Source organism: Pimephales promelas, chromosome 8, assembly GCF_988280905.1.
Source record: "Pimephales promelas chromosome 8, fPimPro1.hap1.1, whole genome shotgun sequence".
Classification (NCBI taxonomy): domain Eukaryota; kingdom Metazoa; phylum Chordata; class Actinopteri; order Cypriniformes; family Leuciscidae; genus Pimephales; species Pimephales promelas.
This window is the reverse complement of record NC_142776.1, coordinates 12,740,059-12,758,033: the sequence shown is the minus strand read 5'-3', so window position 1 is coordinate 12,758,033 and position 17,975 is coordinate 12,740,059. Positions and strand designations below refer to the sequence as shown.

General features: G+C 35.6%; 1 protein-coding gene across 2 annotated transcripts in view; it reads left to right on the top strand.

The window, feature by feature from the left end:
• The window catches only part of plxnb1b (plexin b1b), a 68,316-nt gene that overhangs the window by 40,638 nt on the left and 9,703 nt on the right, over positions 1-17,975 (top strand). For both annotated transcript variants that reach the window (XM_039655626.2, XM_089133968.1), the window contains exons 12-31: positions 748-882; positions 961-1,083; positions 1,615-1,705; positions 2,218-2,375; positions 3,864-4,015; positions 4,138-4,243; positions 5,049-5,185; positions 5,281-5,457; positions 5,701-5,896; positions 6,489-6,731; positions 8,129-8,311; positions 9,615-9,763; positions 9,984-10,084; positions 10,421-10,638; positions 11,362-11,540; positions 11,629-11,695; positions 12,117-12,263; positions 15,952-16,117; positions 16,282-16,385; positions 17,773-17,857. In XM_039655626.2, the coding sequence (XP_039511560.2) occupies positions 748-882; positions 961-1,083; positions 1,615-1,705; positions 2,218-2,375; positions 3,864-4,015; positions 4,138-4,243; positions 5,049-5,185; positions 5,281-5,457; positions 5,701-5,896; positions 6,489-6,731; positions 8,129-8,311; positions 9,615-9,763; positions 9,984-10,084; positions 10,421-10,638; positions 11,362-11,540; positions 11,629-11,695; positions 12,117-12,263; positions 15,952-16,117; positions 16,282-16,385; positions 17,773-17,857 (2,917 nt within the window). The remainder of the gene's footprint in view (positions 1-747; positions 883-960; positions 1,084-1,614; positions 1,706-2,217; positions 2,376-3,863; positions 4,016-4,137; positions 4,244-5,048; positions 5,186-5,280; positions 5,458-5,700; positions 5,897-6,488; positions 6,732-8,128; positions 8,312-9,614; positions 9,764-9,983; positions 10,085-10,420; positions 10,639-11,361; positions 11,541-11,628; positions 11,696-12,116; positions 12,264-15,951; positions 16,118-16,281; positions 16,386-17,772; positions 17,858-17,975) is intronic.

Sequence of the window (17,975 nt, the reverse complement as noted above, 5' to 3'; positions counted from 1 at the left end):
CATCAAGAAGCATAATGCAATGTTTTTATATGGCTTATGAAACTGGAAATGGCTGCTCAGAAGTGTACCATAAACTATTTAAATAGTCTATGCCCATTGTTTGGATTGCAAAATATCAGACCTTAAAATGCACAACTAAAAATTACAACAAATGTAATATTACATAATAGCTAATAATTTGTTTATTTATGAGTAAATTATTTCCATTTCTGTTTGGTATATAAACTCCATTCAACTCTTTCCCTTAACTTAACCTTATTTTTATTTTTAAAGCACTGTAATCCAATAACAAGATCAAAAAGAAAACATTTTATTGTACAACAGCAAAAACATTTTTTTTAAATGATTGAAACTAGCTTTTTACACTGCAGGGACAGCAGATGTAAACTAGCTATTAGCTAATTCTGGTGCAATTACTTTTAATTGTGCATTGTCCCTGTAAAAAATAAACAATAAAATGAAATGAAAAAAAAAAAACTGCCCATCTGCTCCACCATATTTCTATTGTTATACATGAAAGTTTGAAAATAAACTTTAAACATGAAATTAAACAAGAAAATATGCTGACCCAGAAATAAATGTTTATTCTTCTACCTTATGCTAGTACTTTATGCAGAATTTGCTACACTGGAAAAAAAAAAAATGTAAACACTTTTTCCTACTCCCTCTTTTTCACTAGATGACATGCCATATGTTCTTATGACTTGTAACTGACCTTAATTTTTTTTTTTTTTTTTTTTTTTACAGGCTGATGAAGGCACATTTGTCAATTGGGGGGCATCAGCCTGCCCGTGTGTGGAGAAGATTCAAGGATCCTCTCTGCTTCCTGTCCTAACTCAGAGAAAAATCTCTCTGCTGGCCCGAAACTTGCATCTCTATCAGGTAAACACCCACTTCTTTCTTAAATAATATACATCTGCATTTAAAAAAAAACGTTTTTAAACACACACTTGTTCCTAGGACCAAGACCTGGTGTATGAGTGTGTATTGGTTATCGAGGGGCAAACTGTGGTTGTTGATGCAGATGTGACGCTGAATGAGGCAAACCCTTTGCTGTTCGACATCACTTGTCATGCCCACCAGGTACTGCGTCAACACAATTCAGAAAAATCTCTACTCTGCTATGGCTACCTGGTTTTTTGGATGCTCCGATGTGTGTTCTCTGGGTTTCTCACTACAGTTTTCTGTTGTCTATGCATTTCTATGCAACACTATGCATTTCTGTTCCATTTTTTTCCTGTTGTTCCCTCTCTGTGTTGATTCCGGTTTCCTAAGTTGTCTTAGTTACTGATTTGTTAATGGATTAGTCCCACCCTTATTGTAAATTGGTTTCCATTGTTCTTGTGGTTCTCCAGTGCTTTTTTTTTCAGTAATATTATTAATACTGATCCTTCCCTCTCCTGGTTTGAACCAACCTGTCACTTCCCTACAATGCTGTCTAAAAACAACAACAATGTAGCAGTTTTAAATGTATACTTCTGTGAGAAAAGACTGCAGTTTGCAGATGATAGTGATGCAATGTAAAATGTTCTCTCTCTTTCTCTCGTTCTCTTTCTCTCTTTTTTTGTTCTCTCTCTCTAAAATGTTCTGTTCTCTCTCCACTCTGTTCTATAGTATTCTTATGAAGAGCTAGTTGGAGAGTATAATGCCATGGTGTATGTAAAGAGAAAAGACACTTTTCATATTGACAGCACTGATCTTTATGGTGAGTATAATTCTTTTGATGCTCATGATGAGCTGTTGTGCAAAATGTATGAACGCACATAGTATATATATATATATATATATATATATATATATATATATATATATTTAAAAGTTGTATGTACAACAGTGATTAATGTTCCTTTTATATTAATGAATATAAATGAAAAATATTTGTTAGATTTTTTTTTTTTCTTAGTCAATGACTGGTGTTCAATAACTTGAATGGTTCAAAGAGGAAAATTACAAAGTAGTAATAGAACACCAGCATTTATGGAATGTTCCTTTTATTTTCTTGATAATATCTCCTATTGTCCATCTCCCCCTGCTCTGCTTAGTCATGCCTGTGGCCTGATAATCTGTTTTTGTTTGAAGGGTAGCTAAATAAAGCTGCACAATTCTTTGAAAATCCAGTTACTGAATCTCGCTCATGTATTTGATTTTTTTTTTACTCTGTCTGTTATAACTGTGTTGTAATGGTCACTATGATTCTGTGTGCTTTCTCTATTGCAGTGACGTTATATAACTGCACAGTTGGACACTCGGACTGTAGCCGTTGTCACACTGCAGATCAGAAGTACAGCTGTGTGTGGTGTGGGACCGGTTGCGTTTATAGAGGTTCCTGTTCTCAACACATCCAAATGACCTGTCCTGCTCCTCTGATTCATTTGGTTTGTTGCATTTCCTCAAATTTGACTAAATGCAGCATCTTTGGTATATATGCAGTTTTTAAATTCTAAGAAACTTTAATAGAAAGACAAGTAGAAACAAAATAAATTTCGTATATTTTCGCTTTCGTATAACACTGACTACTTGTAATCGGATCAACTGAAAAGGCTCTGAATGCCAGGTGTAAATGGGCCCTAGGCTCTTCTTTTCTCTGTTCTGTTATTCCCCTTCTACCTTCTGCACACACATATAGAGAGTCTGAGGGAGTGGAAGTTGTGTGTATGTCTGCAAAGAGTGTATGCACGTCACTAGCCGGAGTGGCAGCATTGATGTGAATGCCACAAAAAACACACAAAACGCATCTAAAACGGGAAAGAGCTTTGAGATTGACTGTACAAATAGATTTGACAAGAAATCTGAAGTATATTTTTACAGACTGCCGAAAGCTACAGAACAGATAAACAAATGGTTCCCTGCAGTTTATAGAATCAACTAGACTCCATGCAGCAAAACATAATTTTGTGTCAATATGTCGAATTTTGGGGTAAAATCATACCCTATATATTGTATTGTTATGTATTCTATTGACAATTCATCAATTAAATATTTACAATCTTATATTTTGCATAATTGGATATTTTTAAATAAACACTGACGAATACTATAAACGTTTTTAACATTGAAATAAGCGAACACCCGGATTTAGACCCATCTATATTGTATTTATATAAAGTGTTCATAGGCAAATTAGCTTTATGTATTTCCCCAGCATCGAATCGGGCACATATAAATGTCAGGAAACACTATTCCTGGTTGCATGTCAATTGCCATGGATCATTTGATCTTTGGTAAGTTGTAAAGAACACAATATTGAGTCCAGCCTTTATTTTAGACTGATATTCGTTGATATTTGTTTTACTCACGTTTAACACACTTTCCCCTATTAAATCTAGTCACGCAGAAGATCTTTTGCCAGTCCGGCTGAGGGGGTGTATTCTGGCTGGAAAGTGATGTCAATGCATACCCTCTTTATGACATGCAATAGCTACATTATGCTGTGCCTTTTTGTACCTTCCAAAGACATAAAGCCATTATGAATAAATTTAACAGATAAACTCTTTCCCCGCCATTGACAGAATTTACCGTCATTTATGCGACAACGCTTCCCGGCCATTGATGCTGTTTTCCGAATTTCCGTATTTTCACTGTTATATAGTAGGCAATGCTATTGCGCATCTTCTGAAAGATTACAGAATCTCCAGAATTTTTTAATTCCAAAAGAAGGGTTTGCGCTGGTGCAGGCTGGCCCTATGAGCAATAATTAATGCATAATTATAAAAAGTAATCATTAATTTCAGATGACTTATACACTAGATATGTTTAAAAGCACTGTAAGTCACCTTGGATATAAACACTTCCAATTGTGTAAATGTAAATAAATTCCAACATATTGGAAATCAGTCCTTAAGATGTTGGTTTTCTATCCCTAGGTGGAGCCTTTGTCAGGGTTGGTGGAAGGAGGCATTACTTTAACTGTTTCTGGGTCTAACTTGGGACAGAAAGCTCAGGATATCCTTCAGTCTGTGACTGTTGCGGATGTTCCTTGCACTGTTATACCACATCTATATGAAATATCCACCAGGTAAACACCATAGTGTACTTGCAGTTCATTTATTACACTGATTAAATAATATTTGGCCATTTGGATTTTTTTTCTCCTTTGTCTCATGCATTTGTGTTTTTTTCTTACTCTCCATTCTTTAGAATTATATGTACAACTACAGCTAGTGGAGAGGAGAAGTCTGGGCACATCTCAGTGAAAGTCTCTGGTGGAGGCTTTGGCCTGTCAAGTCAGAGATTCAGCTACCAGGTTAACTTGCATTTTAGTATTACCTAGCTATATTTAAAAAATGACTTACCATTTTTCATTTTGTTCCAAAAACATATGACTTTGTCTTCCATTCTGGCCACTGTATATACAACTCTGTGTAATGAAAGTAAAGTATTTAACAAAAAGCACCGAAGAATATCATAAAGAATAGCTTTTGTGTTGCAAATAGATATGACTTATATTTCGGCCTGATAGTCTCAAAAACATACCATATGGCTTCAGAAGATTTGGACATATAGCACACGAGTTGTGTGGACTACTTTTATACATCTTTTTCAAGCTTGAACACTCTAGTCCCCATTTATTGTAAGTGCATAGAAAATAGTGACCAGTACAGCTTTCATAATGTCTAATTTTACGTTTCATAGAAAAAGGAAAGTCAAACAGGTTTGGAACAAAGGATGAGTAAATGATCTCTTTATATATAACGAATAGTAATTTTGCCTGTGCGTAAAAGATCAGACTTTTGAGCCAAAGTACGTTTTGTGGGATAGAGATTATTTAAGGTTCAATTTCAGTGTTTATACTATACATATTGTGCATTGATGCAGCTTAAAAGGTTAATTCTAAGGTTTCACCACATTCTTAAACATTGTAAATGCCTAAAGTCATATCTTACATCCTCCCTCCCTCTGTTATCTCTCCATGTCTTGTTTTCCATCTGATTATAATGTGCATTTGTGCATTGTTGTTATGTGAAGATGGTTGTTGTGGAATTGTTGTAGTTTTTTAGTTCTTGGATGCAGAATTTCCTCTGATTGTATCTCTCGTCTCATCCTTTAAGGACCCTAAGCTGATAGAAATCTCTCCTCAAAAAGGGCCACGGGCAGGAGGAACAACTCTGACAATCAAAGGCAGAAATCTTTTGACTGGTCGTGTTACTGATATCAGTGTCCTACTAGGGAATGTGCCCTGTTCATTGTAAGTGCCACGTATCACTGTGGAAAACTGTCACCTGTAATTTGGTGTAATTTGAGTATTGTCTGTGATTAGGAAGTTCTTTTATCCCTCTCCAGAATATCAGGTGTTCAGGAGGACACCATTGAGTGTCTGACTGGTGCTAGTAACAGGACAGGAGAGCACAGGGTGACTGTGCGGTACGGAAAAAATGAGCGACATCTTCATGCCAATGGCTATTACTATACCCCTGACCCCAACATCACACATGCTATGCCCTCAAAGAGCTTTATCAGGTGTGTGTTTTGAGTTTTACCAGTCTTATTACATTTACAATTATTTATTTTTTTCATTCAAAGTGACATTTAATGAATACAGCAAGCTTTACTTTTTTGTCTGGCTGACCCTAAAATGTGCACAAAAAAAAAAAAATCGTATAGACTTGCGTCTGTGTCTAGTAGCTTTTCTTTTAAAATGGACTTTTGTATGTTATTTTTTTCTGCTCTTGTAAATCACTTAACATTTCGTCCTTGCTGCAGTGGAGGGCGTGTAATTAAAGTTTTGGGCCATAATTTGGATGTGGTACAGAAGCCTCGGATGCAAGTAATGGTGGTCCCTCCGGACTCCGTTCCCCCTTGGAAGAAGCGCAGGCGACGGAGAAAAACTAGGAATGTAACAGATGTGCAAGTGCAAGAAGCAAACTGTACAGAAAACACACACTGTTCATTCAAACAGGTGATTTTCAGTTTAACCTTGCTTAATCTCAACCTTACTTAAACTACACACAACACAAACCTAAAGTTTAATTGCAGATCTATACTCTGTTTATAACTGTACGCACAGATTAGTAAATGGTTCCCTAATTTCCAGCCCACAGATTAATAACCTATGCCTTCAATTTCACAATTTTTTTTATTTTTTTTTTATTGAATTTTATTGTTTGGCTTCTTAAATGTAACATTCACCAGATGTTTCCAAAAAAGGTTAATTATTAAAGGTGCATCTGCAAATGACTAATAACTAGTAAACATAAATTCAAAGTACATTAATACAATTCACAAATTTGATCTATATCCCAGGTGACTTTGAGGTGGGAAAAGCAAGAAAAACTTTGTTCTAAAATAAATCTCTTTGATTCACAATTGTTTTAAGATCTTTTAAATCCACATATTATTTTATTATGAAAGTTCTTGTATTAGTATTATAGATTTAAGTCTTTGGTGAACATTCTCTAAAGTTAAACATCATTGTGTCTGAAACATTTTGCCGGAATTGTCCACTCACTATTAAGTGGTTGTTTCTCTCTCTTGTTTTCATTTCTCTGTAGTTTGAGGAGCATTGTGAGGTGAAAACCTCGTCTCTGTTGTTGTGTCGGAGCCCTGGTGTAGACCCTCAAGTAGTTGGTGGTCATATTCAGGTTGAGTTTTTGTTGGATAACTTGCGCTTTGACTTTAACTCTGTCAGCCAATCACCTTTCACCTATGAGCCAAACCCAACCCTGCACCCGCTGAACCATGGTGATCCCACAAAACCATATCGGTACAAACCTGGATCAGTCATATCTGTGGAGGTTAGTGTAGATTTTTCTGTTGTCATTTTTTTTCTGTTTTAACAGTAACACGCGGAGACCTGGCGGACAAAACATCCATAGAACTGCAGTACAGGCCTGTCCATTTTTCATCTGTTACAAGTCACAAATATTTAGATCACCTCTCAAAAGAAGAAAAACCAGATATGTGAACAGAATTCTAGGTTGGGCATATGCGATACATATAAAGCAGCCCCCCACAGTATTTCAAGGGAGTTCACCCAAAAAATTACTCATCCTCATGTTGTTCCAAACCTGTATGAATGTCCTACTTCTGCTGAACAGAAAAGAATATTTTGATGAACCCTTTGACTTCCATTGTATGGGGAAAAATGCAATGGAAGTCAGTGTGCCCTATCAACTGTTTGGTTACTGACATTCTTCAAAATATCTTCTTTTGTGTTCAGCAGAAGAAAAAAAATCATACAGGTTTGGAACAACTTGAGGGTGACTAAATGATGGCAGATTTTTCAGTTTTAGGTAAACTATCCCTTTAACGTCAAAAACCATTAAAGTACCTTAATGTACTAAAAGATCAAATTCAGTTTACACCAGTTTACTGATGATACTTATCAGGTGAGCCGAAGTGCCCAGAATATGAATGCAATTGGCTAACTGTTTAAGTTTTCTTTATAATGTTTTATTTATTTTTATTTTTTTTTGATGAAATGCTTAACATGAAACTTTGCGTGGTGCCTTTATATTCTTGGTTCATGCATCATCAATAGGTTTCATCATCAATAGGTTGTATACTGAATTTGGTCTTTTAATATCACCATCTCACTACATTAGTACTCGGTACAAACTTGCGGAAAACAACTGGCGGTCAATGGAGCCTTGTTTTTCCCTCCAAGTGGGCATTCCTTCAAGGATGTGATGTCACATGAAAACTATAAATTCAAAGGCATCGTTTTTTTTTTATATTTAATTTTTGTATTAATATCATGAGTCAATATTGAAAACTAAATTTGATGGGCTAATTTTCTCATTCCCGTGAGTCTAATTGTCCTATCTCGGCATTCAGCGGCCCAATATCTCGCGGATCTCTCATTTCATACAAATGGAACTGGTACCATCTTGCAAATCAGTTATCAATTGTTTTGAAAATTATCTCAGGGGACTTCAGTATTAATATTACTGCAGTTTTTGTCTTTTTGCTTGGTTGATTGTTTTGGACATTGCTTTAAAATAACATACAGGTCATTATCGTAAAATATACACCCTCAGGGTGGTGCAAAATCCTGTGCTCTATTTAGTCGATATTGACTAGGTCACTTTACATCATCACCCAATTATTACGTATTACTCATGTTTAAAAGCTTAATCTCATGTTTCTTCTTTTAACCTTTTCTTGTATCCCTTTTCAATTATTTCTGCAGGGTGAGAATTTAGACTTGGCCATCTTTAAAGAGGAAGTAGTGGCACTGATTGGTGAGGGGGTTTGTACTGTTAAAACTTTGACACATAATCACCTTTATTGTGAGCCACCACCCCAGCAGCCCCCGCTCTCTCTCAGACATGGACGCAAGCAAGAGGGAGCTGACGCCTTTCCAGAATTTATAGTAAGCCTGAAGCCAACACCTTCTCAACACACACAGACTGAGCTTGACCCTATAAAGCCTACTGTATTAGATTTTGTACACACACTTCTTAGGCTAACTCTAAGTTATCAACATGATTAAAACTTTGCTTAAATTTAACTTTTAAATCTGCCTGGATTGAGACCATTATATGATATAATAAATTACTTATTTGCAACAAAAATGAAACATCACTGTATTTAAAATGAATGTGACTTGACTTTGCTGAAAAGTCTGACAAATTTGGCTTTTAAAGAATGTTTAAATGTACATTTCGCAATCGTCATTGTACTGCTTTGCATTATTTATTTTTACCCCACAATAAAAACCCCAGTGAACCAAGCATTTAAATATCATCTTACTAAAGCCCTATTAGTATTATCTGGTGACCTGTAGTAATTTGTAATAATTGCAGAGATTGTCTGTGATCTTAATCCCATGTAAAGTAAAAATTCCCCCGCAAATTGCCTACTATATTTCGCCGAACACCGAGGTCCTGTGATAATATTAGTCCCGTGCGAATCGACATCTCTGTGATTTGTCTGGATCGTATATCATTTTTTCAAGGTTTTTGTTTCATCTGCGCCTTTTTATCCATCTTTCGCGAAGAATAGAGGCTGAGTGGGAGTGTTTTGATAGTATTTTGGGTGCGGGGTCCTATCGCTAGTACAACTATACAATTTGCAGAAAGAGAAAGCTGAAAACCATCAGAAGAGCACAATCAAAAAGAATGATTAGATGGAGATGAATGACATGTTTAGCAGCATACGGTAAGGACAATTCTTCTGTTTATTATATACAGACGACAAGACATAACATCATATCCGGGAGATAAGTCAGTAATATTTGAGTAAAATCACAGGCTTCGCTTATCCCGTGCGGGTGCCCGCCATACGAAATTCAGATGTGGGTGGGTAATTTCAAATTCACACGTGGTCCCCAGGTAATACTAATCCCGTGCGAATAGGGCTTAAGGCATATTATTGGGAGATACAGTGACAAAAATGAAATTGAGGTGTTTCTTCTCTCTCGAACATGGGCTACATATTCATCATAATATGAGCCATAAAGGCCTGATGTATGAAATAGAAAGAGAGAGAGAGAGAGATTTTGTCTATTTAATGTTCCATTAAAAAAAAAATGTTGGACTATTATTTCATGTCAGGCTTTACAAGGTTCAAGTTGCACCTACATCATCTTTTCTAAAAGTGTGATTGTAAACTTGCATTGTGAATATTGCATTGCGTGAACAGTGGTGTATAATAGTGTGTCTGTCTGTATTCAGGTGCATATGGGAAACCTGAACTTTTCACTGGGACAAGTGCAGTATGATTCTCTCAGTCACTCCATCTTTCCACTGGTGGCACAAATCGGGGTTGGAGCAGTTGCGTCTCTTGTTGCTCTTATTGTACTTATCATCGTGTTTATATACAGGTGTGTATGAAATGTAATATGAAAGAATGTGCTTATACAGTGCTGTGAAAAAGTTAGTACCCTATAAAGACTGTAGCTTTTTTTTCAACATTTGGACATTGAACATTTAATTTTGACTCTGTCGGATGTACATTTGCTACTTATGGCCCTTCCATCCCTGAATGCAAGAATAATGCAATGTATGAATGGAACTGATTTTGTGTTCTCCTATTTCTCTTAGGAGAAAGAGTAAACAGGCTCTGAGAGATTATAAAAAAGTTCAGATCCAGCTGGAGAATCTAGAGACCAGTGTGAGAGACCGCTGCAAAAAAGAGTTTACAGGTAATTTACAGGTACATTTAGGATAAGACCAGAGGACAGTTATAAGATTTGAATATTAAGTTTAAGAATAGTACCAGTCTAACCCGTCATTCCTAAAAACGAAAATATACACTTTCTCCAATGATTTGTTTATTTCACAGTGATTAAAATAGCAAATAAAATGATACCATTTGGAAATATTAGTCAAAACATAGCCCACTTGATCCCCAGCTTCTGAGCAGTTGATTTAATTTTGAAACATTTAAACAACAAAAAATGATCTAGTGCAGTAGTTGCCATTCAACAGTCCCTCATGTAAGCCTGACCTTGGTACATTTGACTGTTAAATCTTCTCAGACCTGATGACTGAAATGATGGATATGTCGAGTGATCTGGTAGGATCAGGAATTCCTTTCTTGGAGTACCGTATGTATGCTGAACGCATCTTTTTTCCTGGACATCGTGAGTCTCCGCTTCACAGAGACCTGGACGTGCAGGAGTGTCGACGGGCCACGGTGGAGCAGGGACTCATTCAGTTATCTAATCTCCTCAACAGCAAACTGTTCCTCACAAAGGTAGTGTGAACTAACACCTAAAAAGCGTCTTATAATGCAAAGTGTGTGGTGTGACACAGCAAGATATGGCGCAATCAATGGCCAGAAACATCCATCTGATGCATGTGTACTGTACAGATGAAAATGTCACAGAACCTATTTGTGTAATTACACTGTAACAAGGACACCTCAAAATACAGTGCAACTGCTATTTCACAAAACAGATGTTTACATAGTCCACATGAAAAAATAATTGAACTTACACAAATGTCCCAATTAAAAAGTTTAGATGCACTTGAATTTTAATTCCCTGATGATCCGCAACTGTTTTGTGATAGTTGTTCATGAGTCCCTAATTGGTTCAGAAATCTAGGACCTGCACAATCTTTGGTTTACCAGCGTCTTCTGCATATGTGAACCCTTTCCAACAGTGACTGAAGACAATTGAGGGACTCATTCACGACTATTACAAAAGGTGCACAAATTTACTGATGCTCAAAAAGGAAACGCACTGCATTGAGAGCCAGGGGTGAACACTTTTTTAACTGGATGATCAGGTTATATAATGGAATTTTTTTTTTTTTTTTTTTTTTTAATCGGAATCATAAAATATCTTATATAGCTTCTGAAGGTCAGTATTTTTAAGTAAGACCTGTAAATGGTTGTGTACGAGTCTGCGAATGAATACACTAACATAACTAAATGATAATGCTTTCCACCTTTTTTAATTTATTCTCTTTACAGTTTATCCACACTCTTGAAAGCCAGAGGACATTTTCACCCAGAGACAGAGGATATGTGGCATCTTTGCTCACTGTGGCTCTTCACAGCAAACTAGAATACTTCACTGACATACTCAAAACCCTGTTGAACGATCTTGTGGAACAGTATATTGCCAAGAACCCTAAACTCATGCTGCGGAGGTATGAAGGATGGATTAACTGACATTATAAGTACGAATACGAATCAACAGAATTGACTGCATGATTGAGGCTTTAATTCTCTCTTCAGAACTGAGACAGTAGTTGAAAAGCTCCTGACAAACTGGATATCCATCTGTCTCTATGCCTTCTTAAGGGTGTGTATGAAAATTGGTGGAATTGTTTGTTTTTTTTAGTACATATATTTACTGTGGATAAAATCTGATATTTTGTAGATTGTACATTTGGAATTGTTTTATTTCGATGACACAAATATTCAGTTCTGAAAAATATGATTACAGTTACCAATGTAAAATACTTGTCCAAGCATGTAATCAACCTATTGAGACCCAGAAATGTTGTGCATCAGGATTGAAAAAAAACAACAACAAAAAACAGGCGATCCTAATTAATATTTTTTTTTGTACCCATATGCTTTCATTAAAATTCACTGAACTAGGAGAGTTGCTACTATAGGATAGTTGAGGGAATTGTAAAATCATTTCTTAGTGTTTTATTGAGAAGATTATCCATGTCATATTGTTATAAATGATTGTATTTTGTGCTCTCTGTGTTCAGTATTCTGCTGGTGAGTCTCTGTACATGCTCTTCAGAGCGATTAAACACCAGGTGGATAAAGGACCTGTGGACGCAGTGACGGGCAAAGCCAAATACACCTTAAATGATAACCGATTGCTGAGAGAGGATCTGGAATACCGAACTCTGGTTAGAATTTGTTAACTGAATGTCTTTTTACAGTATACACAGTATTAGGTCATTAGTCTTATTTAGTAATCAGTGTTTCTGCCAAAATAGCATTTGTAACAAAGGTTTTTAATATTACTGAAAACTTTCTCCATCTTAGCTCCAAATTGTGTCCACTATTAGTTAGTTTACACTTTAATTTAAGGTGTTTCCATCCAAAGTTGCAAATTTAACTTGCACAAAATTGGAAAATTGCATGTGTTTTATTTTAGGCGAATTACATTTTCTTTTTCGCATTGAGTAATTTCTTCAGTAAATGTGTTTCAATTGTAGTTTATTTGCGTGTCATTTTATCGGATTAAAAAAAATCAGCCTCAGTTGAGCTGCATTTTTTATATAGCCATATATTATGTTGATTTTCTTTGTTTTTTTTAATAGTTTTAAGTATAAGACAAACAAAGTTATAAAAGAAAATAGGTGGATGGAAATATAGCTACTGTTCTAGTGTAATTACACAAATAAGAAATGAGTGATATTAATTAACATGTACTTTAGAGATTAGAGTTCAGTTTAGGGTTAGTTGCTTGTTATTATGTATAATGCTGTTATTACCATAGTAAGTACATAAGCAATGTAAAATAATGTAAACATTAATATAGATTTAACATGGTTCTACCAGTAAGTTTCTTAAACCAGGGTTTCTGTCTTCTTAGTATTGTAAGGGTGGTTTCTCTACTAGGGTTGGGTGTCATTTGAATTTTGACGTTTCGATTCTAATAAGGTAAAAAAAAAAAAAAAAAAAAAAGTATTTTTGCAAGACATTTTGTTGCAGCTGAATACCATGAACAAAATTCAACCGGCTAAAGAACACATACACAAGGAACTTTTGTTTATAGTTTTAACAAAAATACCACAGCAAAACTACCCTACCTAATATAAACTTCAAGCATTGTTAAAGAAAACAATAATTAAATAAGAACAAATAAACAAATTAGCAATAGCACAACGGAGCTGAAGCAATAGCAGAAACGGCTGAACACTCATCTTTTTCTGCAACACTTGATCCATTAATACTAACACTTTATCTTCTATTCTATCTATAATCTTTATAAAAAAAAATAATAATACATGTACTGCCTTAGATTTAAACTGGGAAGGGTCATTTCCTTAGTTTTAATTCCTGTTTACTTGGTACCCTTTTCTAGTTTTTCATTGGTTACAAATTCTCTTCACCTGTGTCTTGAGTTCCTTATTTACCTCATTGATTGACATCTGTTTTCTCAGTTCTTTGTCAAGTATTGTCTTTATGTATTATGTCTCGCCATGCTTTGCCTTAGGGTTTATTCACACCAGGAAAGTCTGCTAGTTCACTTGCTTTGGTCTGGACCAAATACAATGTTGAATTATTGTTATTTATTTTGTGTGTGTGTGTGTGGTTCGCTTTCACACTGCCTTTTTTGCAAGTGACCCAACATTTTTTTCCTAGACCACATGTCACACGTGTGCTAAGGCAGGGTTCCCGCGGAAATATAAAAAGTCTTAAATTAGATTTTTAAAATATAAGGCCATAAAAAGCCTTATATAGTCTTATTTTTACTTATGAAAGGTCTTAAACTTTAGATGACGCTTCGACTTAGTCATATCTAAATGTTTTCCAAATTAAAAATATCTTATTATTTTATTAGCCTATTCTATCTTTGTGGATTTGCTTGTTCACGTGACATATAGCTCATAGCTTTGTTTTTGCAATTGTAAATGGAGTGTAAATGTATTTGCCACTTCTGATGCTGCTTCTGTGTCACCTCTGCACTGCAAAGATGGATTTTGATTGAATGATTTAATTTGACTGCTAAAAGTGGTACTGTATTATTGTATAAATAAGTAAAATTACTGCATAATTTAATTTGAATGTTAGTATCTGACATAAAACGTGAAACATAACTCTAAATAAGTTTAGAAAAAATGTCCATATATAGGTAAAAATGCCCCTGGAAATCGATTTAAAGTGGCAAATATTGCACATTAATTAATAATTTCTGTCACTGCTGTGAACTGAACACTGCATTGAATATGAAAATATGAATATCTTCGCGAGTCTGCTGTCAACAACAGGCCTAAACCAGCCATGGCACCAGCACAAAAACACAATCAGTAAAATATCATCTAATTATTACCAACAAAACGTTGAAAATATCAAGATATATATTTGTCAATATTGCACACCCCTAATGTATGGTATTAATGTTGATTTCTTTCCTTTAAAAGGTCTTAAAAAGCCTTAAATTGACTTTAAAAAGTGTGCAGGAACCATCCATTCATTGGACAGAAATTAGAACAGTACCAGAGTTCGTTTGGAACCGGGCCGAGACCACCTCTTCAGCTGTTTCTAAGTACGGTTGTTTGGTCCGCACCCGAGTGCGATTGCTGTATTCACACCTGGTTAAAAGGTCTGCAGCAAGGGGGGAAACGAACTTGAGTTCGATTCAATCCAACCAAACAAGACGGGTGTAAATACACCCTTAGATTCAGTGTTGGATGAAGTGCACAAACAAGTACTTATAAGATACTCTTATAAAATATTAGTCCAGTACTCGGGTATTAAGTACTCCACTTCAAACTACTGACAGTCGTGACCTAAATATGATTTTCATTTATAATAATCCTAAAATTCCACATTTGTGACGTACTTTTCATGCCATAGGCTGTGCTTGCACTCACGTTCCAAGGATCTCCAGGTTCTGGGCTAATTTTCAGTTAGACTTCTGAATTCAGTTAACTGGAGACTCGAGTTGTTGACTCAAGAACAGTTGCAATCGGATTCAATTCGCAAATGAATGAAACCTTTATGAAACCTTTATTGCCCCAAAGGGGAATTTGTTTTACACTCATGGGAACCATAATAAACATAACCACAAAAAACATAAAATAAACATAAATAAAGAAGAATAAAGACAAAAGTGACATGGAATATATCAATTTGACAACTTAAGAAATCAGTAAAAATATATATATATTCAGTAAAAAAAAAAAACTCTAAAATATTCCGCAGCTTAAAAGAATCAATAAATAGATATATATTCAATAATGCACATTCAAAATCAATCTATGTGCCCATGGATGATTCGTTAAGTGCGATTGAATCGTTAAGTGCGATTGAATCGCGATTGAAATGAATCGTTTTTTGCGATTTGCAAATCGATTCAACAGGCTCATTGAAAAGAATGAGCTCGTTCACGAATCGGACCCCACTGTTAAATACATTTTAGGGGGCCCCCCAAGAGTCATAAGTCATTTCGAACCCTGCTTACTGTCCAACCACTGCTTAGATTATCTTTGTTATAGCTACAGTTAGATCCTCTGCATCTCCTCATCCTAGCCTGAACCTAATGTGACAGGTAGAAGCAGGAGATTGTATACAGTAATTTAGGGGTTTGTGAGAATTATGCAACTGTGAATGTCAACATAGTGCTGTCAAATATTGCATTTTACTCAAACTCATTTACATTAACTCAAATGTGCAATTTAAACATATCAATTAGAAAAATGAAAATAAATAACAACTGGGACATTTTTGAATAAATGGATCACTTCACAGATTTATTACAGAATTATAAACAGATTTTATTGTGCTGACATAACATTTAGATAATAAAAATGTGATTTACAAAAGTATGTAATTCTCTCTCTCTCTCATTCTTTTTTTCGATAGACTGTGGATGTCTTGATGCAGGGAATAGGTGTGAATGAAGCTCAGCCAGTTGCTGCTAAAGTTTTAGATTGTGACACTATAACCCAGGTGAAAGAGAAGATACTGGACCAGGTCTACAAGGGCACCTCATACTCTCATAGACCACATACTGACTCCGTGGACTTGGGTGAGAACATTCATGCTGCACATGTCTGCCCTCTTTCTTACATATCTGAACACACCGTGTTCTCTTTAGTTGTATTCATTCATTAATTAATTCTTTCAGTCTTTATTTGTTTCTTTTAAACCTTTCCTGTCTTTAAATTTACATGTTGTTTTGGAAATTTCCAGAATGGCGCTCTGGTGTAGCAGGGCACCTGATCCTCTCAGATGAAGACCTAACATCTGTGGTTCAGGGCAACTGGAAACGCCTCAACACGCTCCAGCATTATAAGGTATGACACAATCAAGCAGCCAAGCTGTTGGTAAACGTATATAGTGTCAATTTTGTGAAAAATGCTATTCATGTATATCAGGGATACGCAATTTTGGTCCTGGAGGGTCACTGTCCTGCAGAGTATAGCTTCAACCCTGATTAAAAACTCACTGCAGCTTTCTAGTAATCCTGATGACATTTATTAGCTTAAAGGGTTAGTTCACCCAAAAATGAAAATTAAGTCATTAATTACTCACCCCCATGCTGTACCAACCCCGTAAGACCTTCGTTCGTCTTCGGAACACAAATGAAGATATTTTTGATTAAATTTGAGAGCTGTAAAACTACCACATTGGCTGCCTAAGGGACTGCCTCTTGACAGCCCAGAAAGTCAATGAAGAAAATGTTTAAATATTCCATGTGACTACCGTGGCTCAACTATATGTTTATCAAGCGACGAGAATACTTTTTGTGCGAACAAAAAAAAATAATAATAATAACAACTTTATTAGACTATTCCTTTTCTTCCTTGTTGGCCTGAAACGAGACTTCCATACGATTTCCACGACGCATGTGCGAGAACTGAACTGAAGTAGTTAAAGGAGATCGCAATTCTCGCGCATGTGTCGTGGAAATCGTATGGAAGTCTCGTTTCAGGCAAACAAGGAAGAAAAGGAATAGTCGAATAAAGTCGTTATTTTTGTTTGTTTTTTCGCACAAAAAGTATTCGCGTCGCTTGATAAACTTATAGTTGAGCCACGGTAGTCACATGGAATATTTAAACGTTTTCTTCATTGACTTTCTGGGCCGTCAAGACAAGAGCCAGTCCCTTAGGCAGTCTATGTGGTAGTTTTACAGCTCTCAAATTTAATCAAAAATATCTTCATTTGTGTTCCGAAGACGAACGAAGGTCTTACGGGGTTGGTACAGCATGGGGGTGAGTAATTAATGACTTACTTTTCATTTTTGGGTGAACTAACCCTTTAAGGTATGTTTGAGTACAGGAAATGGAAATGGTACCTTAGAAATCCTCTTAGTAAGCAACCCAAAGGTGATTGTGACGCAGAACAAAAACTCTGCAGACACACTCAGCAAATTTATGCAGGCGAAATTAAGTCATTTCAATAGAAATCTGATTGCAGATTTGTGCTGTTGTGAGGGATTCTGTTCAGGGGGTTGAATAATTTTGAGACTGCAGAAGTCATTAAAAGTAGCATTTTCAGTTGAATTTCCAGAAACAACTTGAAACATTTGTTGTGTTGAGCTATTTCAATTACTTTTGTTAGTTTTGTTCATTGCAAACAGCTGAAAGTCTGTACATTTTGGCAATAAACCTTATTTGCAGTATATACAGGTATACTTTAATTTTTTTTACTCTAATTCTTCACATATTTTGGGGATTTTAGGTTCCAGATGGAGCAACTGTTGCTTTGGTTCCACGCCATAGCAAACATATTCACCATGATACCCATGACTACATTGCAGGGGAGAGTGAGTACAGTACATGTGTCTATCTATAATGTTCACACACATGCACAAAACATGGTTCTGTTTCTCATGATTGTTTAGATTACTTTTGAAACAATACAGTGATGTATAAAAAAAATTA